Below are 26,176 nucleotides of genomic sequence, written 5' to 3' on the forward strand. Positions count from 1 at the left end.
ATGCCAGCGCGCGCACGGGACAGAGGAGATGAGATGTGGCTTCCTCCTCTGATGTGTGAGGAGGAGGAAAGAAACCCTCCAAGGTTATCCCTCTCGATCTAAAGAGCTTGTGATCACCTTTGGCATAAAAGCCGGGTTCGGGCGCAAAACAGCTGAACTGCCATCTCCTTGGATCTGGAGACATGACGGCGCCACAGAGAGAGCAGACTCTCACTCACCCTTTAGCTGCTGTCAGAGCCAGGAGCAGAGCTACTTTGGCTGACAAGAACTTCAGGGGAACCTGATCTAAAGGTTCAAATGGAGCTTTACTCAGTGCGCGCAGCCCCACAGCCAAATCCCATTGAGGCGCTAAAGCGTGTGATACCGGTCTGAGTCTCTGTGCTCCTGGTAGGAATCGTTTTGTCAGAGGGTGACTAAACACCGTGCTGACCCCAAAACCTCCATGGCATAAAGACATGGCAGCCGCATACGTTTTTATCGTGCTATGGGCCACATTCCTGTCCAGCAACAGCAGCTGGAGGAATGACAGCACCTGAGGCAGGGGACACGCAACAGGGTCCAAGCCTTTCCCTACACACCAACACCAACGCTGGAACGCTGTCCATTTGGCTGTGTAGGACGCCCTGGTGGACGCGGCTGTGGACCCCTGAATAGTCCTCACAACATCTTGAGAGAGGCCGAGCCCCTCTAAGTGTTCCCGTTCAGGGGCCATGCCCACAAACGTTGGCCTAACCCTGGGTGACCGCTGATTGCTCCCTCCGCCTGGGAGAGAGCATCCCCGCGCCACGGAATGTCCCACGGTCTCCCTGACAGCATCCGCTGCATGCAGGGAAACCAGGACGCTCCCGTGCGCTCCGGGGCTATTAAGACCGCTATCAGTCGCTCCTCCTGCACTCGGTCCAGGAACCGAGGGATCAGAGGGACTGGTGGGAAAGCGTACAGTAACACCCTGGGCCAAGGTCTGTGTGCGAACGCGTCCACCCCCAGAGGGGGGTGATCCTGCCTTCTCAGAGAGCACATTGCGCGTTCCCGCGTGCAGCGAACAGATCCACCTCTGCTGTCCCGAACCTGCTCCACACTTGGGAGACCAGCTCGGGGTGGAGGCTCCAGTCCCCTTGTCGAGGACCTCCTCTGGACATGAGGTCTGCCCCTCTGTTCAGCTCGCCGGGAATATACACTGCTCTGATCGAGAGCATGTGTGTGGGCGCCCAACATAGCAGCCGTCGGGCTGTGTCCAGCAGCTGCTCTGATCGTACACCTCCCTGACGATTTATGTAGGCTGCCGCCGTCTTGTTGTCTGTTCGAATCAACACATGCTGATTCCACAGCAACGCGGCGAAGTGCTGGATTACTCTCCATACGGCGAGTAATTCCAGCGCGTTTATATGAAGGGACATGTGCGGCGGCCACTGTCCCCCCACTGCCTGCGACCCGCATGTTCCCCCCCACCCTGAGAGCGATGCGTCCGTAAACACCGAGGTGTGTGACGTCACTCTGCCGAGGGGAACCCCCACCGACAGGATGTGGGGATTTTTCCAGTAGGTCAGATCCAAACCTACGGATAGAGGAATGCACACCCTGCGTCTCCTCTGACGCACGGGGTCGATGCGCAGGAGAATGAACCACCTCTGAAGTCTCCTCATGTGAAGGAGACCCAGGGGAATCACCACGTGACCAGCTGACATCATGCCCAACAGCTGCATCACGGAGAGGGCTGTCACCACCCTGTGTGACGCGCCTGAGGAGAGCTGTCAGATTCTCCACTCTCCGCTGTGAGAGTCGTGCTCTCATGCGGGCTGAGTTGAATTCCATTCCCAGATACATGATGATCTGGGAGGGAAGAGGACAGCTCTTCTCCCAATTGATTATGAAACCCAGGCTTGACAGGTGAGATACGAGTTGTACCGTCTGTAAAGCAGCTTCCTCTCTGGAGCGAGCCAGCAACAGCAGGTCGTCCAGATAAAATAACACTCATCCCTCCTCTGCGTAGCGGCTCCAGCGCCGTCTCTACACACTTTGAGAAAGTGCGTGGAGCCAGGGAATATCCGAACGGCAGTCGATTGAACTGGTACGCTATTCCCTGGAATGAAAACCGCGGGAATTTCCTGTGTTTTGGGATGATGGTTATGTGGAAGTAAGCATCCTTCAGGTCTATGCAGGTGCACCAATCTCCCTGGTGAACACACTCCATTACCTGTTTGATTGTCAGCATGTGAAACGGTCTTTTCCGTATCACTCTAAGGGCCAGCGGGAGACGGGCACAATGCGAGCATGATACCCCGGGAGTGAGAGCAGTGGGGATTACCCAATAGCGATAGCCTTAGAGGGCGAAGCCTTATACGATATAGAACCAAATATGTAAAGCACTATTATGATTTGCTTCATATAAGGAATAAAACAAAATCCTCTGTCCACTGTTATTTCGCATCGTGTTGAATCGCATCGTATCGCATAATGTTGAACCAAATCGTATCGAACTGTATCGCAACAGGGGTGAATCGTATCGCATCGCCTGGTGTTTCAAATGTATCGTTAATGTATCGTATCGTTGGCAACGTATCGAGATGCGCATGGCGTCGGCCTCAGTGATGGAGATGCACATCCCTAATGGGGGTGGAATGTAACCAAGGACAGGGACGCTTTGGAGGAACCACTGAATAGGAATTACTGCGCTGCCCCCAAAATTAAAATCACAATTTTACTATTTTTCTTTTTGTATACTTGCACTATTTTGTCTGGGTTATTGTGTTGCACTGTTGGAGGAGCCTGTGATCTGAGATGTTCATCGTCATAACTACATTGTACTGTTTTTTCTGATACCTATAGTAGGTAGTTACTTTGAGGAGTTATAATAACAAACAATAATAGAATATAACTATGCTGTAATTTAACTAGTTCTACTAGTCTGGTTGAATGCTAAACACAGGACTGAGGACTGATTTTGTATGGTTATCAGAAATCCAGTTTGTTGTCCTACTGCAAGGAAGAGGACGTTTACAACAGCAAAGAGTACTGTGCAGATAAAAGTCAAATATAATAAGTACAGCTAACATTCAATTTAAAGGTAAGCACATGTTAATGAAACCAAATAAGTACATATACATTTACGTTTTTAAATGAGTCGCAGCCATAGACTGTATGTCGCAGCATTATGAAATAAGTGAAAAAATAAAGTGACTGAAGCTGTCGAAAGCTGTAGTTTCTTCAAATGGCCACTAGATGTCAGAGGCGGATTGTTGGAACATCCAACTCTGCATGTTTTAAAAGGTACCTGAGCATGCAGAAAGAGTACAGTGACAGCGTCTCGAGGAGCAGACAAAGAGGAGGCAGAGGGTTTGAACATTGAAATAATAAAGGATGGAGGACTTACTGCCTGGCGTGCTCCCGCGATGCATATGTGACATTAACCACTGCCGTCTCACTCTCTGTGTTCACTAAGGAGGAGAGAGCATGTGTTACTTTGGTGATGCTCGAAGGCCCTGCTGTTTGGAAGAAGAAAGGATGCTGCAGCCTCATTTTGTTTCTTTCTGCCCAATGAGCGTAGTACCGGTACACATGCTTGTGCATTGATATATAGGCATGTACGCAGAGACTAACATACTGTATGTGGGCACAGACACTCACAATTCTGTTATAATAAGCATATATCCCAACAATGTATATGTTTTATTAGACTAATTATAAATGAAAACAATGAATACAAAATGTACCACCACAAGTATGACTTACTTATATAATAGATTAATATTCTAAAACGTAATCCTGTAATTGATCGATAAGCAATCTATATTGGTTGCAAACTGTCCCAGGCCACATCAAAGCAGGTGCTGGACCACGGGCCTTGGGTTTGAAACCCATGTTCTAAGGCGGTGGTTCTCAGCTGGTCAGGCCTCGGGACCCACTTTTTTCCTTTGTCAATAAATTGTGACCCGAATTTTTTAACCACTGAAATCTATGCAACAGAAATCGTGCTGTAATATATACGCTTTTCAGCAACAATATTAATGAAAGTGAAGTACAGTGCATAAATCCCTTATGTCCCTTCACAGAACTAAAGTATGCTTTAAAAAAGGTTTAATGAGATGCTGGTCATCAAGTTTCTAGAATCAAAGCTGAACTGTATAACATCAAAAGGCACACTTGTATTGTAGTAAATAAAAAAGCACACTTGGAGCCAATCCTGCAAATTCTCTACACGTGAAAAACGTGAACGCTGAAAACCCAACCCCAGAAGGGGGGTCTGGGGGGAATCGTAGAAATACTAACATATAACTACGCATTCTGGTACACTCTGAGAAGAGAATAAATAAATCTATTACTACCCGACATATTAATAATATGTTATGCCATTGTTTGTTTTTCACTTTGTTCTGACAGCTTGCTGCTCCTCACTGAGAGAAGAGCAAAGAGGAGAGAGTCTGTGTGAATGACTTTAAATTGTGGGTAAGGGTAGATAGCCCCCATTGTTCTGTGACCTGTCAATCATCAAACCGGGGGTCATAATCCTTATGTGTTCATTTGTATCTGAAGTTGTACCCATGGATGTATAAAGAGTAGTTATGTGGGGACTTCCGGCAACAATCTTGATTCTGATTGGCCAGAACAATAAAAAAAACATCAGCAAAGATGTTTTATTGAGAAGATGATCACTACGTGACAGACGTTTTTTTATTTCTTTTTTACGCACACATCTGCCCACTCGAAACAGGACCCACCAGTTGAGAACCACTGTTCCAAGGTATAGGATAAAGGGTTCTTTAATGATGCAAGATAAGAATGTGTATATCTGTATTCTTTTTTTGGTATCATGTTTTCTTTTATGAGCACTAGACCCAAGTGGTGTTCTACGAGATCTCAGATTTATTGTCATTTTCTCGAAGCACCTCTTCGTGATGACACTTTAGAAATAGACTATATTCTAACATTCAATACACCTAACCATAAACTGAGAACACATAAGCAGATTATGAATGGACAATAATAAAAGAACCACTCCACTTTTTCTGATTTTTCCTTCCAAGTTGATTTGGGCCGATTGAGGAAATGTCCTGAAGCTCTACTTTCCTTCCACCTTTAAGTCTTTTGATAGAGACGCAGACATCAAGGGTTTTTAGGACTGTCTCTTATTTGTGCACACTATGTAACCGTTGAGATGTGTTCCATCCTCACGCCTCAGTTAGCACCTGGTTAGCATGTGAGGTACGTCTGGGACACATGAGCTGAGGGCACAAGCCTTACCTTGTTCACAGTTCTCTACGGTCCCACACTGAGCCAACAGACCATCCAGCACCTGGAACACACACAGAACACACCTTGATTGGCCTGCCCTTAAACAAAGTGTAAAGTCTGACACTTGTGTGTTGCTGCTCACAAGTGCATTTAAAATAAGTGTAAATAGAATAAAACCCTACTTCTAAAAGCTCCATTTAGTCAAACCTGCTTTTAAAAAACAATGATTATAGACTATAGCACTCGTAAAAGGTGATTTACCTTATAGACCTGCTGGGACAAACACCCAACATATTAGCCCTCAGAAAGCTGCAGATACAATTTACTCATCGCATAAAAACGATAACATGCATGAAAGCAGAAACCGACGGACAATAATGTTAGAAAAAGAACAATCACATTTTTAACCACTTTCCATCCACTCCCAAAGCCCCATTCCTCCAGAGCCCAGAGCAGAGCAAAGACCCCCCCCAGAACCAATCATAGTCACACTCAATATAACGCAATGTAAACCATGTAGAGAAGAAACGGAAACATGCATCTCCGTAGGGCTCATTCTTTAAGACTGTGTCCATGAGATTTGAATAAATATAATAATGCAAGTTCATGTTATTTATCTGAAATCCTTGATAAAACTCCAGCAGGTGTTAACATATGAAACTGAAGGAAAGTTCATTAGCTAAATTAGTTAATTAGTTAATCTAACATGCTTTTATTTTGAAGTAAGGAATATCCGCCCTCAGCACATCTGTCCAACGTGACTGATCATTCATTCAGGTCCACGAGCATCAACACCACATTCACTTCAGTCACTGCTGCGGAGAGACGTCGCCCTCTTGTGGACACAGACACACACACACACACACACACAACCACATAACCACACACACACACACACACACAACCAACACACACACACACACACACACACAACCACACACACACACACAACCACGCAACCACACAACCACACACACACACACACACACACACACAGCCCGACAAGAGCAGCAGAGAATCTCACACACACATGCACATCTAACCATATGAGCTGAGAGGGTTTTCACAGTCAAATATCGGGATGTTCATTTGTTGTTGTTGTTGTTGGCTTGTTTACGAGTATTTGCCTCCACGTGTCTATGTAATGCAGTGATTGGCGCTCTGATCCAGCTGCTGGCTGTTTCTCATGTCCTGCAGTTGGTATTTCACATCCAGCTGAAGGGACAGCATAACCGCAGCATTTAGCAACAATCAATAGGTTGCAGTTTGAAACAGTTGGCCCGTACGTTGATCAATACCTGGCTGTTAGCTCATGGGTGGTTCTGCTCACTGTGCTCCCTTTATAGCACACCTGCAGCTCCCACTGACTGACACACAGTCAGCAGGTGCAAGAACATACAACCACCAAACACCCCACACACACACACACACTCCCACACACCTCAGTAGTGCGTGCATGTGTAGTGAGGTCAGTTTGGGTGGCCGTAGGTTCCTGTATGGCAACCGTTTGACATATCCTTGGTATCTTAGGGCTCGTTCCTCCACTAGTGGCTCTATTTCAGAACTAGTCACACATTCTGTCACACTACTTCGTCAATCTGTCTTACTAGTGGAATGAAAAATGAGAAACGTTTTCCCGACTAGTTTCAAAATAAGACTTACGCCAGGTGGCAAGGTGGCCCTCCGGAACAGTGACACTGCAGGTGTGATGGTTAAGGAGGGAGCGGCTAAAGGTCTGACGTGGTGCTAGTAAATACGGACGTGGCTCACTAGTTAGGGTCCAAATTCACAATTGATTCCGATTCCGCCACTTTTCAGAAACACGCCGATAACGTCAGCGTAGTAATTGGTGTAAAGCTTGTTTTAGACTGTGTTTGTCAAACGGAAACTTTCACAATAAAGACCACATAGTTCATGTGTTGGAGCGGAGCGGCCGGCGGGCGCTGGACGGGTTCTTTAGAGCCTTCACCTACACATGTAGTTTCAATGTAATATCCATTTTAATAGGGGATGTTGTGGATGGAAGGAATGGTGTGTTGTTGCTGGCAATGTGAAGGTCAAGTCAAGGTCACAGTCATTAAGGAAATATGAACTCACCTCCCACTGCAGGTGAGGGGGGATGTTTCGGATCTGAAGTTTCCTGGTCCTGAGGAGAGAAGAACAACAAGAAGATGTCAGTTTAAAGGACATAAGACGAGTTCAAACTTCAGCCGACACATAGAGACCTTTGGGGACTCAGTCACAGTTTGGAGTGTGTGTGTGAGTGTGTCCCGAAAGGTTCCAGCTGATTGTATTCTCTCCCCAGATGCTACACATGTCTCGTCTCTGTGCAATGCGCTAACCCTCACCACACTGCTTGAGCAATACATTTCACAAAGGATATTGCTTTTGGTTAAGCTCAAATAATGTTATGGAAACCCTCTACCCACAGTTGCTCAATATGTTTAGACAGATTCATATCGCGACCAGAAGATAAACAGGGCTCTGATCTATTTATTTAATTTGCTATACATTATTGAAAAGCGACGCTGTGTTCTGGAAGAGCCCGCGCACGGTCTGCTGCAGCCATTCTGCATGGAAAGGAGCATGTGCCTCTGCCTTCAGCCTACACATCTAAGTGAAGTTCAGAAAGTGTTGTTCTTATATTCCTACATAAAGAAAAACACAATGTTGTATTCTGTATTTCAGTCAATGTTTAATTGTTTATGCAAGTAATTAATACCTTAACATGATTGTTTAATAATGTACTGTTGTACAACCTAGAGCAGGGGTTCCCAACCTTTATCAGCCCCCCCAAATGACTCCTGTTGGAAGTTGCGCGCCCCCCCCCCCCCCCCCCCACACACACACACACAAGGGGGGGGAACAGCGGTAATTCAAGTTTTAAAGTCTCAAAAATGCTACAACTTCTGTCACAACCTGGATGAATGAAGTATGTTGTTAAAGGAGGATGAAAGCGTAATCAGGAGAACTATCCGAGCGACTTTGATGGTTATTGGACTCAGGATTCATTTATTTGGATTCCCGCTGTATGAAGAAATGAAAGGACGGCGCAGAAGTGGAAACAATTCACAAAGGGATTAAACTGTTTTAAACACGTGCTCAAAGTAAACCGGATTTTGCCGATGTGTTTATGTGGATTCAAAAGTCGTAAATAATCTACAAAATGGAGGAGACCGATCTGATCGGAGCAACTGACAAATAATCCAACTGAAACCGGCATGGACAATGACTGTTTTAAAAATGCGCTTATCCAGAAAAGCCCGGTTTGGACACTTTACGCGCAGAAGAAACATTTATATTAAAGAAAGAATTATACATTTCTGTCTTTTTATGCCTTTAATACTAACTTGAATTTGTATTCAAATGAATTAATCAATTATGTTTTATTGTAATGTAGAGACAAGGCTTTTAGCGACAATCATGTATTGCGTTACAATTATATGTAAAAAAATCAAATGTAAAAAATAAAATAAAAGTCTAATTATGATATTTGGCCAGAAATCATCTGCGATCTTTGGCGCTCCCCCAAGGGGGGCGCGCCCCACAGGTTGGGAACCACTGTCCCAGTATATGAACGTATTCTGCAATATTCCATGTTTTAAATCGTACCCCCAGTGTAGTGCTTTGTGTTCCGGTTAGCGTCTCTTGCTGATAGTTCTACGTGTCCCTCGTCTCCCTGTTAGTTTAAAATAATAAAATGTAATCCCATTGTGCTTTTTTCAGTTTGGTTATTGGCCGTACGAGTGTCTTTTACAGCAGTGACATAACAGTGCCTACCAACCATGTTTAAAAAGTTACTGCTACTCCGCTCGCCTACAGGTGAGTCAATAGCCAATAGCTGCCATCGCTAGTGTCCTCTTAATATGGAGGACTTGGCGTTGATGACGTCCCATTCCCTAAAGCCCACCATTATGACGCTTCGGTTCTGGTTGTTGGAGAAACACACTGAATCAACGGCAGTAGTGGGACAGCCTCCTGCTCAGCCACCCACACACAGGCTCAGTGGGGGAGGGGTGCTCTGCCGAACAGAAGAGTGCATGTGTGCAATCTTAATCCTGTGTCTGTTTGCATGCTTGCTGTTGGCCCTGTCATCATGTGCGTGTGTTCCTTAAACTGCGTCTTGATCGTTAGCACTTCACTGTTGCATATGGGCGATGACATTAAAGACCCTCCCCTCTTTAGCATACAATACATCAGGAACACAAAGCACTTTTTATAGCATTTATTTGAAGTTCTTATATTTGTATTACTGAACCAGTATTGTCTTCTTAAATGGAGTTCATCAGAATCAGAATCCCTTACTGCGTCCCATGCAGGGCACATTGACATGGTTACAGCAAGTGAAAAGCCAAAGAGGCATGCATACAATATTAAAGATAAAAATAGAAATTACACAAATTATAATTTACAAAATAAAAATCTAGGTGGACAACAAAAAGTAGTAAGTAGTCTTTAAAAAAAAAAAATGGTGTAGTTTGTATAAAGTAGTGTTATTACAGATGTATTACCGTAGTATCGTCTAACTACAAGATAGCAGCCACTAATAATACAATTATAAAGAGGTATATACATATAGATGTGTTATTGTCTTTGTTGTTAAATGGGTGGGGTTAGGGTAAGATATCTCCCATCATTTTTTTATTTAAATTGTGTTAGCTGTAATGTGGCACTTCATTGTGTTTCTTTGGCAAATAGTCTACAGATTGTTATCTTTCACGGTCAACTTTTATATATTTAACTTTTTAGTTATTTAATGTTTGATTATTTTCTACTCTTTTTTATTTTTCAAATGATGTGCATTGCTGTGTTTTAACATGCTGCTTTGACACAAAATGTGGGATCAATAAAGAATATCTTATCTTTAAGTTAAGAGTACGCCTAGAGCTGAAACGTCTTGGGATTCATTCTGAAACTGATTCCTACAGCGGACTGTTTTCCGTCTGGTGCAGCACCTCTGACCCTTGGTCTTCTTCCTGAAGCTAGCCGAGCAGTGGTCCCTTTTTACCGCTCTGTATCCAAACCCCACCCAACTTAACATCAATGGCCCTAAACCCCAACAACAACCATCTCCACCGCAAATAATAAACCCCACCCAAAAGCCCCAGGAGGCTCCAGCACATTAACAGTCTTTTGTGCATCCAAGATACCTGCAACCCCCATCCAACACACGGGAAAGTCTTTGATCCTTGATCAATGCTCGGCTAAAATCGCCACCTCCATCCCCCGAACCTACCGAGCACACGTGAAAACAGCAGCATACCTTTCACATCAAGCCCCACGACACCCACACATATGCGAAGTCCCACCTTATCAACACATCAACTGCCCATTATGCTCTCCAACGCTCCAGCACGGCCCCCCATAACATACACACACATCCCAACCCCCAACAAGCCACCAAAAGTGAACTTGTTTGACCCCTACCGTCGACGCCTGCCAACCCATAGCCTATCCCGTTGGCTGAAACGAAACCATGGCAACAGGCTAGGAATGGGCGGGCGAAAAAGAAGGATGGGCAGGCGGATGGACGACAGAATAACATGCCTAACATTTGCTAACATGTTCACTCAGCTGTTATCTTTAAACATCTTCTACCTTCATGGTGGAGGCCTGCCTTGTTCTGACTCCCACGCGCTTTCAACCTGAGCTAAATGCTAAATAAACCCTGAGTCATCACTGTCTTCCTCAGTTTAATTGTTCATTAATCTGAAATATTTCAGTAGAGCTGAATCTTTGTTGATATGCAGAGATGGAGAGTCAAAGAAGCTTGAATATCTACCTGCCAGCGGTGTGAACCTGGAAATGTTGAGTACCCCAAAGTGTTATGTTAGAAATGTATAGTACAGGTCCCGAGCACACCGAGACTGCCAGATGCTAACTTGCATATGGGCAATTTGCACAATTTGCGTAAATTATTTTCATAAAACTTTGGGTTTCTCTACATTTCCGGGCTCACACTAGGACTCGCTGTATGAGATGGCAGATAGACTAATATGTCTTGGGTTTAAGGTAAAGCCGGAGCCTTGGATAGGAAGGTTTGAAATCCATGCTCAGCTCCAGCCGCCAGGGAAACAAAGAACCAGGGAAGAAAGAAAAGAAGTGAAGAGGATGAAAAGAGTGGTCCTGTAGGTCGTGCAGGAGGAGAGGAAGGCTTTCCTCTGGTAGGGGTCAAAGGCCGAGGGTTGCAGCTCTTCAGACCAGAGCGAGGGGCCCTTGGACCCAGCGAGGCTTGTCTGTATATAATAATTAAATTAAATTAAATTGAATCACTTGAGGGGTTTTTTTTGTGCTTAACCAGACTTTAAAAAACCATACTTTTTGTTTATTTCATTGCCTGGTAGACAATCTCCTACCTAATTATATGGCGCTTTGAGGGAAGAACATCACTTGCAATTTGCCTATCATCATTTGACTTAGACAACAATTTAATGATATCACAAAGAACCGAAAATCAGCAAGTCCTCACTAAAATGCTGAGTCAACATTATAAGCAGCTGCTGGCTGAGCTTCTTCAGGTCTTGGTGGTTGGAGACGTATGGCGCATTTCCACTACACGGCCTCGCTCGGTATGGCTAGGCCTCGTTAGGCCTTGTTAGGACTGGCTCACTTTATGGCGAATTTCATTACAGTTTAGGAACTGGGGTAGTATCCATAGTAACGCAGTGTAGGCGGAGCCGTGACGGCATCTTCAATGAGAACCCCCAGAAAAACAACATCAGCCGTTAGCTGTTAGCCCTCAGAGCTCACAGCTCCTCATATCTGTTCAGAAACTAGACCAGGGATGGGCAACTTGGATGGTGGTGGGGGCCACAAAATGTATGTACCGGCCACCAGGGGGCCCCAGATTCACTTGGAACACACACACACATTCCATGTACTGTATGTAATTATGAACAAATTAAGTCTGACATCTTCATTGACATTTTACAATCTTTCAGGGAACATCCTCTAATAAGCTCACTAAACAAATATCAGTTCACAGAAATCTTAGTTAATTTTTACAAGTGGCATGTTTGTATTGAACAGGTTATTAAACAGTGGAATAAAACTATTTTAAACTATTGGAAAGCACGGGAAATGTGTGTGCATTGAGATGAGCCATTAAGATGACATAAACATGAAGTGACGCCTTAAATGATGACTTCTGGTGATGTTAGAGATATGAGAAGACTGATAATACCTCCATAATCTTCAGCGTGGTTAGCTATGAATCTTCCAAAACTTCCAAACACCTTGTCCTGGACATAGTTTCTTCAGTAAACTGTGCAACAGTACAGTAGGCCCACACAAACTGCAGAACACCGGTTCTTTGGGAACACTCAAATGATTTAATTCCCATTCAAAATCAGGAGACTAAATACGTTATATGCCGACACAGACGTGGTTCAGAAACACAGAAATATTAGAAAACAGAGCATTAAGGCAAAAAAGTTCATCTAGTTTGATGGATGCTGTGAAAACTCAACTATATACAATAATGTGTGTGTGTTTATTTATCAAGGGCACATAGTATCTGTCCCCGGCTGTTTGAAGAGCAAGCATGGGAAACAAAAGACAGCGTTTACCTGTTTGCACCCAGCTAGTCACACACATTACACTCCCTGTAATTGACATAATTAATAGATAGTTTAGCTTCTCACCATCATTTGCTGCGGCCCACTGATGTTAACGATCGTAACTGAAAGGCTGCCTGTCAAACGTAAACATTCACGGGGCCCCCGGGCCGCCATTTGCCCATCCCTGAACTAGACAAAAGTTAACCAAGTACAAACCACAGACTGCCTGTGTCATGGAGAATACAGCCGCTGGTTTATTTATGTCTGTAGGCCGTTGTTGTGAGTGTGGACGGTCGGAGCATATACTGCGTTAGCTTAGCCGATCTCCATTCAGAAAACACGCATTCTAAAAGGTTGTTCGCCTGCCGTCTGTCTGCAGACTTGTCAAAGCATTAATTCATGGTTTTACTAACCGGTATCAGTGTGTTGTTACTTCGGCATCATTTTGAAACGTGTATTACAATTAAATCACGGTCAAATATGTTCATTGTGTGTAGTTGTAGCCCGCTTGGCAGCGATCCTCTCTCTCTAGTTTAGCATACTCAGCCCGACTCAGACTGGTTGTTGGCCCAGAAAGAACCTCGATTTTATGGGGCCAGAAAAACTGTGAAATAGCACCCGCTAGGCCGGAACTACGCCAAGTGGAAACGCAACCAAAAACGGGCCCCGCACGGCTCGGCACGCTTAAAGCGAGCTCCGCGCTGTAGTGGAAATGTGCCATTACTGGAGGGACAGTGGGGGTCAAACTAGGGTAAGGGTTGGGATTAGGGTTCGACTCCTGACACAAGATTCTGTTGGAGGCATGTCATGTCGTTTCAGGGAAGGTACTTCTCAGATGCAGCACTGTACAAAGACTGCAAAGCTTGAGAAATAACAAATGGCCAGGTGTGTGGAGATCGAATTTCTATTTGAAGCTCTCTTATTAACTGTTTACCCAACTACTTCCACCGTTTTACACGCACAACCGAGTGCAACACCATGAATGTGTCCAAGAAGAAACCTTCTGAGAAGCTTGGGCAGGCAACATTACAAGAGATATAAACACTTTTTGCCTGAAAATGCTCCAAAGTTAAGCTGTACAACAGAGTCCACTTGAAACATACTTTTAAATTCCCAAATACCAAAGACATGCACTCAATAAAGTCAATAGAGGGCACTACGGCGTAGTGTTTTTTTATTGTACATTTTTTAAATAAAATGTAACTAGTTATCCTCAAAATGCTTGTGTTTAAATGGACAATAATGTTTAATATATAACATCTAAAACATTACATTATGTTTCATTACCGCTACCTGAAAACTATGCAAGCAATAACTAAATTCAGCCAATCAATGTCCTCAGATCTGATGGCCAAGGGGCGACTTATTCAGCGCCCAAGGCAGTCTGTGCGCGGGAATACTTTGAGGTAACGTAACAGTTTTTGAGGAAGAGGGCTGTTTGTGCTTCTGGAGACTCCAGGGGCCTCATTTATAAAGCCTTGCGTAGGATTCTCGTGGGAAGGTTGCTTACGTAGGACAAAGCAAATAAATACGCAAAGACATTTTCCGATTTATAAAACACTGCGTGTCGGCGTATGACGTGCCTGTTTCCCTTTATAAATCACAATCAACACGAAATGCGGCGCAGCTTTTTTGCGGGCTTCACGTAACGCCCATATTTGCCAATAAATAGTCAAAGAAACGCCCCGTATTAATATTTTAATATTTGACTGACTTTATGAAGAAGATCGCAGGAAATAACGACAGAACAGCTAAAAAAGATTTTGGTTCTTTTGGGGAGGTGGAGACAAATCACATTGTTTGGTGGATGCAGTTTGAACCAGAGTAGCAGCATGGAGGTCGGATCGTCACCAAAATAAATAAGTGGTCCCAAAAAAGTTAATGACAAAATACACATAACCTTCCTCGGGCAGTGTGTTTGTGCCGGGGACAGGAGACCCCCCCCCCCATGATGAGCAACTGTAAGAAGGTGTCGAGGGATCCCTGAGGAGTGGAGTCAAGTAATGTTAATTTTTTTATTTGGTGGTTTGTGTTCCAGCTGTCGATCAGCTGTGCGCAGCATCTGCACTGCAGCCTGTGCGTCTCAACCCCCCCCGCAGTAACTCTATATCCACCAGTTAAAGGAACTAAAATGAATGTGTTGTGTAGTATCAGCTGCCAAATCTACCAAACATATGGTGTTCTTAGCTTCCATACCTCCTGTGTTTTACGAGCGACTTTTCAAGTCTTAGCAAACGGCATAAAAACATGATTAAACGTGATATATAAAACCATGCTCGTATCTACAACCTATAGAAAAGCAAAACGGCCTCAGTTTAAAGTAATTCTGTCCTCCTGCTTACCGCATCATTTCATAACATTAACACAACATATTCAAGGTGGTTTTCTCCAAGTTATGTTTGTGTGTGCACTGAGGAGTCTCAAACAGGCGTTTGTTTAATCAATTTTTGCGATTAATTAATTCTTCATATATGATACCTGAGAGGTAACATTCTATTTATGGTATTACTTCCACATATTTCTCTCCATTCTTGCTTCTGCCAGTGTCGCAGTTTCTCGTCTCTCCCGTTTTTGTGCGTACGCATGGGTTAGAGTTTGCGTGGAGGACCGCACATTTTCCCGTCAAGTTTGTTGTTTATAAATCGCAAACATTGCTTAGAAACTGGCGTACGCCATCTTTTGAGCGTATATCCCTTTATAAATGAGGCCCCTGACCTTGGTCCCAGTTTATACAGTTCATTTAATTTCATTTCAAACCTTTATTTATTCAGATTGGTCCCATTGAGATCATAGATCTCTTTTTCAAGGGAGACCTGCAGCATATAGGTTCCACATGAAACATAAAACAATAAAGGACATTATACATTATATTTACAGGATACATAGTTATAGACATTTACAAGTGCCCATTGTATCAGCAAGCATTTCATTTTGCCTAGCTTTAAAAACATGCAGAGGAATGAGATTGCTCAGTTTCAATTCTTGCTGAAGATTGTTCCAAGCAAGTGGAGCTGCGCACAGAAAAGCTGTCTTACCGAAGACAGTCCTTGCTCTTGGCACATCTAACAAGACCACATCATGTGACCTCAGACAATAGCTGCTTGCAACTCTCTGTGTATCAGAGAGCAGATATAATACGGGAGTTTACCCAACAAAGCTTTATAGATAAACGTGTACCAGTGACTGAGCCTCTTTACAGTAAGTGATGGCAGACCTGCCTTGGCATACAGGGTACAGTGATGAGTAAGTGCTTTACAATTTGTGACAAATCTCAGAGCACTGTGATAGGCGGCATCTAACTTGTTCAGGCAATAGGCAGGTGCATTCATATACAACAAATCCCATAGTCCAGCACAGGTCAAAGGTCACAGAGCCTTTTCCTGGCCTCAAGTGAGAAACAGGACTTGTTTCTGAAAAAGAAACCTAGCCTAACCCTCAGCTTTTTAAGCAGGTTATTGACATGAAGTTTAAAAGTAAGACAATCATCAAGCCAGATACCAAGTATTTATAACAGGCAACCACTTCAAGTACTAGGGATTCACGATATTGGTTTTCTGAAACCGATACAGATACCGATAACTTCCTGCTTCTCAAGACCGATACCGATACCCGATAATAAAAAAAAAATTACGCCACTAATTATTTTAACGCGATTAACGCATGTGTATTTTTTTTACCTTGGCCGCCCCGTAGTTTCAGAGCGCATCGAGTTTAAAATACCATCTACAAGCTGATGCTGACAGCCCCGCTCCTGCTGCCCGCTTGTGGCAGACCACACTTCCACGCTCACCGGCAGGCACCGACTGGCCATCGGGAGGACCGGGAGGGTGTGTGTATGTGTGGCTCGAGCGAGCGAGAGAGAGACCTTACGTGCATTGTTGTTGTTAGCATCTGGTGCTAGCTAGCTGCGCTAACGGATATAAGGAGCTGTTTAAATGAAAACAGAGGAGCGACATTTCGCCACAACTGCACCGAGCACTTGACTTGATGCAGGAAGCAGACAGCGGGACATTGTACGAACAGTCAGCACACTCAGCAACATGATTGCAGCGTCCAGGCAGCTCCGGTTCGAGCATATGCCTTGAGTTGCACATAGCTCCAACGCGCGTGCGCATACACACACACACACACACACACACACACACACTTTGTATTGTATTATTGTCTTCGTACGCTTTTAACACACCATCGTAGCGATGGCGATGTTTCAGGTGACTGATCAGGTTCGAAGTATTAGGGAGCGCTGGATTTGTGAAGAACTCCCCTCTTCCTAAACCACTAATACCACAGTACTGGCAAAACGGGAGGAGCCGAGTGAAAAACAAGCGCCCCTCATCCCAATCCACTTTCTATATCGGACCGATAATTATCGGGCCGATAATTATCGTGCATCCCTATCTAGTACTTGTCCTTGCATAGTAACAATATCCAAAACAGGCTCTGGTGTCTTTTTAGCTTTTGAAAATAGCATTACCTTGGTTTTATCAACATTTAAAAGAAGCTTAAGCTCAGCGAGCTGAGTCCGAATAATGTTAAAAACAGCCTGTAATTTAACACCAGCCTCCTTAATGGAGGGACCTGCACAATACATCACAGTATCATCCGCATAAAAATGTAAAGTAGCTTCATCCACATTTTCACCTAAACTGTTGATATATATGGAGAATAAAAGTGGACCTAAAACAGAACCTTGAGGAACACCATTAGCAATGTTTAACCACTCAGAAGACAGTCCATCAAAGTGAACACATTGGGACCTTTCAGAGAGGCAGTTCACAAACCACCCCACTGCAAGGCTGGACATGCCAATACTGAGTAGCCTCTGCTTTAAGATGCGATGATCAACGGTGTCAAACGCTTTGGAAAGGTCAATAAACAGAGCTGCACAACTCTGCTTATTATCTAAAATACTAGTAATGTCATTCACCACTTTCATTGTGGCAGTGATGGTGCCGTGTTTCTTTCTGAAGCCTGACTGATGTTTAGACAGGATATCATTTATACATAAAAACTCCTTTACCTGTTCACTCACAAGTCGTTCGAGCACCTTCGCCAGAACTGACAATTTAGAGATTGGCCTATAGTTATTTAAAATAGTTGCCTCCCCTCCTTTCAGTAAAGGCAAGACATAAGCAGACTTCCATACTTTTGGAATTGTGTTTGAGCTGAGGGAGAGGTTAAAAAGAGAAGTGAGAGGTGGAGCAATAAAGTCTGCAGCTATCTTTAAAAAGAAAGGTTCTACGTTGTCCGGGCCGGCCGGTTTCTTAGGATCTAGCTTAGATAAAGCTTCATGAACAACATTGACAGTAAAAGGAGTAAAACTGAAAGGGTTTTCCAGACCACGTTGTTCAGAGTCACGGATTGGGGTGTTCACAGAAGCAGAGTTAGAAACAGAATCAAACATAGAACCGCAGGACACAAAATGCTCATTAAAGCAATTTAGCATAGTAGCCCTGTCCGATATAGAGCCAGATGCTGTGGTAAGGCACGGAGGTAGCTCATTACGGATCTCACCGGTGGATACCGATTTTATGGCTTTCCAAAATGTCCTAAGATTATTTAGGTTTAAATTGAGGTTGAATTAGTTTTACAGTTTACATTGTATAAACTATGTCCAGGACAAGGTGTTTGGAAGTTTTCATTCATAATCAACCACACTGAAGATTATACCACACTACTCACACAGCTGATTTATAGCATCTATTTCTGAGTGATAATACACTACTCTAATCGGCTACATCGAGCTCATTTTGAGGAGTTTTTGGAGGAGTTTTTGTCCGATCAGTACTACTCAGCAGCCTTTGTAAGCCCTTCTACAACCCCAGGCAGGGTAGGCTCCCCTGCAGTGCCAGTCAGATACTTTCAATCTGTTGATTAGTACCCCCCTCCCCCCAAACATCACCAGAACTCATAATTGAAGGGATTATTTTACCACTGAAAGCAGCACCGCACTATAATTTTCAATGTATTTGAATGACTGCCAACGTCTACTTTGTGACGCTTTTTTAGATAGCTAATGCTTTTGAATTGTTTAGTTTACTTTAAAAAGTTGTACAGATAATATTTAATGTTTAAAAATAATAATAATACCAAAAAAAAAGGATCTTCTGCTCTTTCTAAAAACCAATGTATTATGATTGTCAGATAATTTACTGTGCGTGTTAGCTTGGTAAGCAGTGCTTGATTACATCTGAGACAGGCAGTCACATCACCAGCTAGAAGGCCAATGACAGATGTTCCCAGAAAGAGGAGCAATACACACAAATACACATGAATAAAACAACACACACATTTGCAGGCATGCTGCCATGCACATGTCATCCAAAGATCAAACAAGACTAAGAATTTCAGGGGAAATGTGTGTGTTAGTATCTCACCACTCCCAGTGGGAAATTTCAAGGCAGATGAAGACGTGTTTGACTGACACCTCTTCCAGCAAAGCGTATGCAGGTGATTAATATTTGCATGATTTACATGCAAAGATATTTGTTGCCACCCACGTCACAACAATAGATTCATTACAAATGTTGGCCATTTGTACAGAAGCTCTCTTATGGCGCTTTTTCACTGCAGCACGTAGCACGGTTTAAGCGTGGTTTGTCCTTTCACTTTTGTCTAGTTTCTGAACAGATATGAGGAGCTGTGAGCTCTGAGTGCTAACAGCTAACGGCTGATCCTTTGGTTTTGTGGTTTGCATTGAAGATGATGTCATGGCAGTTTTACGCAGTGTCGCTCCGCCCGCCGAACAGCCAATCGCCCCGACTACACTGCGTTACTATAGTTACTAGGGTTGCCAGAAACTGACCATGATCAAAATCGATTATTCGGCAGCCCTGGCGAATAATAATCGATTTAAAAATAAATAAATACATACAAAAAAAATATATATAAATAAAATCGATTTTTAAAAATAATATTCGATTATGGAGACTGTAGCGAATATTCGAATAATCGCTGGCATCCATAATAGTTACTACCCCAGTTCCTAAACTGTAATGGAGACGCAGCATAAAGTGAGCCTGGCCCACCAAGGCCTAACCATACCGTACTAAGCCGTGCAAGGTCCTGCAGTGGAAAACTGCTATAAGTATCTATACAGCTTTCCACTTCCCATAATAATATTGCACATATTGTATTTTATTATTCGGATTACTTTGCAATAGTACGTCGTTTTTTGGTTTATCCAGATTTTATGTAAATAATTTTCTACCTATAATCGGGTTTTTTTTCATCGTTTTCTTCCATTTCATTTTTCTTTAACTGTGTTCATGTATGCACCATGTCCACTAAGTTCCTCGTATGTGTAAACCTACTTGGGAACAAACTTGTTTCTGATTCTGTACTAGCTTTAGTAGCAGGTCATTTTTACAATTCGTTTTAAGAAGTGCTTTAATGATCCATGATTGTTGAATAAGGTTAGAATGTGTAGCATCAGTGGAACACCTGGACAGAGGACAACAGGAACCCAGCCTGAGTTACTTCAAGTGTGTTCAGATAACAGGCTTCACATTCAAACAGCTGGAGCAGACTGCTTCAGCTGAGCTGCTCCACACACTGCTAACTGGTTCAGTGGCTACTAGAGCATTAGCTGCTGTCTGCATGGGGCTACGGTCAGCTCACCAATATACCACATGACAAACTTCACTTAACTGATCAGAATTACAGACTGAATAAACAGCGACAGATCCCTGCAGCCGGGCTCATTTCACACTACATGTCATTTCAACGCAGTTAGTCACAATGACAAGTTAAAGAAGTGTAAAAACAATCAACATTTTACAGGGGTTGATTTGCCGGACTATTTATGGACACACGTGAAAGGCTAGCCGTTTTCACACTTTTTGCTAACATGGCATACATACAGAAAACAAAACAGGCCCTACATTGAAACGTCTTCTTTATGTTTAAAATCAATAAGTTAATAACAATAAAGTTACTTTAAAAGTTACATCTAAAGGACCTGTGTATACTCATGAAGTTCATATTACTTATTTCTTCTAGTTATCTCACAGGAATTTGTTAAAATGTGGGGTTTCATGTAACTTCACCTGCCCTCATCAAGAGGTCACAATTTCAACTTCCAGAAAAACAGTGTTTATAAATGATAGCAATGCATAAATATAAATATCAAATGAAAGAAATGGTAAAATAACATATCATCCATGACCGTATCAATTGTCTAGTCTTTCTCTCGGCAAGAGAGTTTGCCAAAATGGACATGGGGAACACTGTCCTTTTAGCTGTTGAAAGATTGCTATGCGTCTCCGCTGGCCTCAACAATAGCTGCTGTTTAGAAAGACCCATACAGAGAGGCCATTACAAGCCTTCACAATGCAGCTGGCCCTCAGATGTCCCCTTGTACCAAGCAATCACAGATACATTTTTCATTGTAAATGGTGAGGAACAAGTGGGTTGAGGCAACTAAACAACGTCATCCAGCGTGAAAATGCTTATCATCTAATCCCGTCCACCTGTCTTCTTTCTGCATACCTCCATAGCTCCATCCTCTACTTTCTGCTGCTGAGACGGCTTTCTCCGCACAGAGTGGTGCAGGAAGGAATGAGTCCTTACCCCAGAAATGAATCAGCATTTAAGGCGCTCTCAGGCTCCCTCGTCTTAAATTCAATAAATGTTAAATGAGTTTTGGTAAGAGTCCCAAAACAAAGTCTGTGGTTAACTTAAACTTGGGAAATGTAAACGTTTTCTTCTTCTTTCAGTAAACACAGCAATGTGAATGTCTTAAAAGTGATTTATGTGAAGGGAGCCCTTGCAATGCTTAGTTCAGGTTCCACCTTGGAAAATAAATAATCCTTGCACCACTCTATTAGGGTGCAGAGAGGAGAGGTCAGGCAAGGACGACACTCTATTAGGGTGCGGAGAGGAGAGGTCAGGCAAGGACGACACTCTATTAGGGTGCAGAGAGGAGAGGTCAGGCAAGGACGACACTCTATTAGGGTGCAGAGAGGATAGGTCAGGCAAGGAAGACACTCTATTAGGGTGCGGAGAGGAGAGGTCAGGCAAGGAAGACACTCTATTAGGGTGCAGAGAGGAGAGGTCAGGCAAGGAAGACACTCTATTAGGGTGCAGAGAGGAGAGGTCAGGCAAGGAAGACACTCTATTAGGGTGCAGAGAGGAGAGGTCGGGCAAGGAAGACACTCTATTAGGGTGCAGAGAGGAGAGGTCGGGCAAGGAAGACACTCTATTAGGGTGCAGAGAGGAGAGGTCGGGCAAGGAAGACACTCTATTAGGGTGCAGAGAGGAGAGGTCGGGCAAGGAAGACACTCTATTAGGGTGCAGAGAGGAGAGGTCGGGCAAGGAAGACACTCTATTAGGGTGCAGAGAGGAGAGGTCAGGCAAGGAAGACACTCTATTAGGGTGCAGAGAGGAGAGGTCAGGCAAGGAAGACACTCTATTAGGGTGCAGAGAGGAGAGGTCAGGCAAGGAAGACACTCTATTAGGGTGCAGAGAGGAGAGGTCGGGCAAGGACGAGCTGCAGGTTGGTGATGCAGGTGCACCGCCAGTGATACTGATGCGCCCCCTTCTGAATACCTACAGTAGTTCAAGGACTAAGGCTTTGGATGTAACGTGCCGGTGTGAATAGATAGCATTGGCAGGAGGTTAAAGGAAGAGGAGAACAAGAAGGGGAGGCGGAGAAAGGAAGGAGGACAGATTCTGTGTTAACCCTCTGAGACCCACGGGGCCGTATACGATCCCAAAGATCACGTTGTGTTCAAAGCGTCATAACTTCTCGGCTGTTTGAGACATGCCGTGTTATTCCTCTTCAACTACAGAAACGGTGATAAACAACTCCATTAAGTTTTTCATTGAGAGGCGTTTACTTATTTTGGTGAAGCGAATGAGCGTAGAGTTTTAAAAGATGCGGATGGTCTCACCTTGATTCTGGCGCATTGCTTATCGTTTTCTCTTTTATAGATCTATTCTCATCCACCATCTTTGTTTGTGACGTAAAGAGTGAAAGAGTCACGTTTCTGAATCGGACTCTGAGTGGATGCAGTCACAGCCAATCAGAGGGTTGCCTGTCAGTTCCGTTGCTATGTTTACTGAAACGAGAGCCGGTATAATTCCACGCGAGAAAACAAAATAAAAGTTGGAATAGGTTCTTTGAGTGTTTTGAAAGTAAACTGAGGTACGGCAAGGACGTTTCCTACAGCTGAGGCTTTGGAGCACATTTTTCAGGAGGAAATGTTGATGCAAATTCAGACGAGTCTGCTCAGCATGCCGTGTGTGATGTGGACATTATGTATATCATGTGTACTAAATGACAATTCCTCGCAAAGAAACGCCCATGGACACTGCCCAAAAGAATGGGCATAACTAATGAACAGAATAAGTTAGAATCTTCTAATCCAGTTCTGTTACAATGATAATAAATGTGTGCAATTTTCTGTGTTGAATGTTTCTTTCAATCTTATGGTTAACAAGAAAATAAAAAATAAATAAAAAACGGAGCTTGAATTTTTTACATATTTCATTAAAAATAATGAAATATGTAAAAAATTCAAGCTCCGTTTTTTATTTATTTTTTATTTATGGGCAAATATCCCCTATCATAGTGTATACGTCTCTAATGAGTGACACATATCATTAGCTGAGGTTGTGCTGACTTCTGGGATGTGTAAAACTTGATTTTACTGCAAAGAAATTACAATTTATTCGGCAAAACACAAAGATATACAAATAACGTAAATGTCCTATGTGGGTCTCAGAGGGTTAAATAACCCGAGTAGAGCAGAGTGTGAACTGCCAGCTGTAAATGTGTGGAGATGCAAGTGTGAAACATAAAGAGCCACGGATAAGGATAAATAGCATTGCCTCCTCTTCCCTATCAACAATCCATTTAACCGGTTTTCCTACTTTGAAAAAACGTTTTCTTATCTTCGCAACCTTTACAGGTATCAGCACTCCCTGCGTGTTGAACGCACTAATATCTGATTATTGTCTGGGAAGAGGGAGATAGTATTGTTATTATTTGTAAATTATCTATGTGTTTGGTTTGTGAAGCACCAGAGCTATTTAAATCAAGTTTGATGGATCTGATGATAAACCAGGGTGCTATACTCTGTATGACCCTTACTTATTCAGCTAATCAGAGCCCTGATGCATCCCTGGTCGGCCATTCATTCAGAACTTGCATCTTCTCCTGACAATCAACTCACTTTACACCAAGAAGGAAACATTGATCACGCATCATGTGAGAAAAGCCACAGCCTTTCTTACTGCTCTTTACGAGTGGACAATAGAACAGAGATACAGAGAGAAACAGAGGCCCTCATCACTCCCTGATTTGCCCAGACTTATAGGGGAAAGGTCATCTCGCTCACTTGCTGCAATCTCATTGGTCCACTAACAACTACTCAAGGATGGATCGTGACCAATCACAATGTAATAATGACGCCACTATGAGCATTGTGTGAGAGCTAACAGCTCAAACGCTATCTGCAAAGGCACTCAATATACAATATGTGTGTGTGTGTGTGTGTGTGTGTGTGTGTGTGTGTGTGTGTGTGTGTGTGTGTGTGTGTGTGTGTGTGTGTGTGTGTGTGTGTGTGTGTGTGTGTGTGTGTGTGTGTGTGTGTGTGTGTGTGTGTGTGTGTGTGTGTGTGTGTGTGTGTCCTATATACTTCCCATAGGTTTTCAGTACCTTCACTAAGTAAATATATCTGCATTATCTCCTTTTATGATGTTTTTATTTATTTACGTTGGCTTCTTCAGGAGAAAAGGATTAAACATGTTCTCATATGGCTTTAATAGTTTAGCAAAAACTATATTCAAAAAATATATATTAGGTAAACATTTATTTATTTTATTAAACGAAAATATATATTTTTATATATAATGATTCTTATAATTTAAGCTCCCACCACGTCACAGGAAGAAAATACTAAATGTTGCATGGCAGTGCACCTTTTTTAGCAAAACACACACACGGACATAAGCTACATGGAATAGTATCAATTAGAATAGAGTACATATGCATAAGAAATGTGGACTTGCGCCTCATGTTATAAAGTTTAGAGCTGTACAAAGGAAAGGGTGGTTTAAGGAAGATTATGGCGGTCACAATGTTAGACAAGGAAGGGGGCCTCAGGTCTGGAATTGATTTATGGTTAAAAAAATCAAAAGAGAAGGGTGGGGGTGTAACAGCAGGGTCAAAGTTCAGGTTCTGTTCTCCACTATGACCCTGCCTGCAGCTCGAGGGGCGGACCTCCATTTTGGAACGGCGAGATCCCCATTTTGAGAAGGTGAAGTTGCTCGGCCTCGCCGTTATGTAATTACAGTGACTTATTTCTTTTTTTTTTACTGAAAAACACACCGTTTCCACCTCCCTTTTTCATTTTGTGACGTTTTCTCCGCAAAAAATTCTGCAGGCTGGTATACATTAGGAGAGCACTCATGTGAATTGAGCATGCAGCTGGGAGGTGCTCGTGCTGATAGTGGAGCCTCGTGCAGAGGAAGTTCACAACATGACACAAGAGGAATGGTGGCGTGGATGTTTCCTACAGACATGACACCGCTAAGTGAAGACTGCCTACTTTTGAGGTGCTCAGCATCTTCTCCCCCCTTCCTCTACTCGCCATTTTGTGAAGCTCATATCCATTTCCTGTGAGGGACACAGTGCGGGTCTGGAGGCCTACAGGAAGCCAGTGTATTGTATGGCTCTTCTTTAAAACCTGACTTGAAATCAATGTCCGTATGAAACAGTCCTAATGGAGTTTAGAGGAACATCAAGTTAAGGGTGAGCTATGTTCGGCCTCGTAGGCTGGAGTAAATATCTCTGACTGATATCAGTATTAATGGAGATCCTCTCGCTACAGTGTTGCGCTGCGGAACAAAGACAGGTTCTGCACCGAGGACGTGCACTCCAGCTCCACACCGTTAGAGGACGGTTAACGAATATGTGCTGTCTCAACATTGCTCCCCGCACAGACACACGTGGGCACGGCCATTATGTGCTTCACCACCACACCCCTTCTCTTTATCTCTCTCACACATACACATCCTACATGTGAGAGCCAGTAGGCGGCCATTTTGACCAACGCCCATTTACTACAATGAGTGTGCAGTCACATGACAGCTTAGATTCAGCACACATACACATGCAGGAGGAGGGGGCCATCACATGAATCTGAAGCGGAGGTGGGGGGGGGGGGGGCTTTGCTATCTGCACAATCACATAGATGTAGCCTACTATCGATATAGAATTACTTCGTACACATAATTGTTCGTATACTCTCCTGTCAACACAACAACATGCACTGAGTTAAAGTGGACACACCTCCCTCCATGTGCACTTAATTGTGACATTCCACCTCTATAAACAATTTAAACAGTCTATGGGAAACAATAGATCCTGGATTATAGTTAGG

General features: G+C 43.4%; 1 protein-coding gene across 2 annotated transcripts in view; it reads right to left on the reverse strand.

The window, feature by feature from the left end:
• LOC117451445 (insulin-like growth factor 2 mRNA-binding protein 1) overlaps positions 1–26,176 on the reverse strand; it is a 74,625-nt gene that overhangs the window by 21,820 nt on the left and 26,629 nt on the right. For both annotated transcript variants that reach the window (XM_034089746.1, XM_034089747.1), the window contains exons 3-5: positions 7,327–7,375; positions 5,239–5,290; positions 3,371–3,434 (exon numbers count right to left, since the gene is read on the reverse strand). In XM_034089746.1, coding sequence (XP_033945637.1) covers positions 3,371–3,434; positions 5,239–5,290; positions 7,327–7,375 — 165 coding nt within the window. The remainder of the gene's footprint in view (positions 1–3,370; positions 3,435–5,238; positions 5,291–7,326; positions 7,376–26,176) is intronic.

Source organism: Pseudochaenichthys georgianus, chromosome 8 (assembly GCF_902827115.2).
Source record: "Pseudochaenichthys georgianus chromosome 8, fPseGeo1.2, whole genome shotgun sequence".
Lineage (NCBI taxonomy): Eukaryota > Metazoa > Chordata > Actinopteri > Perciformes > Channichthyidae > Pseudochaenichthys > Pseudochaenichthys georgianus.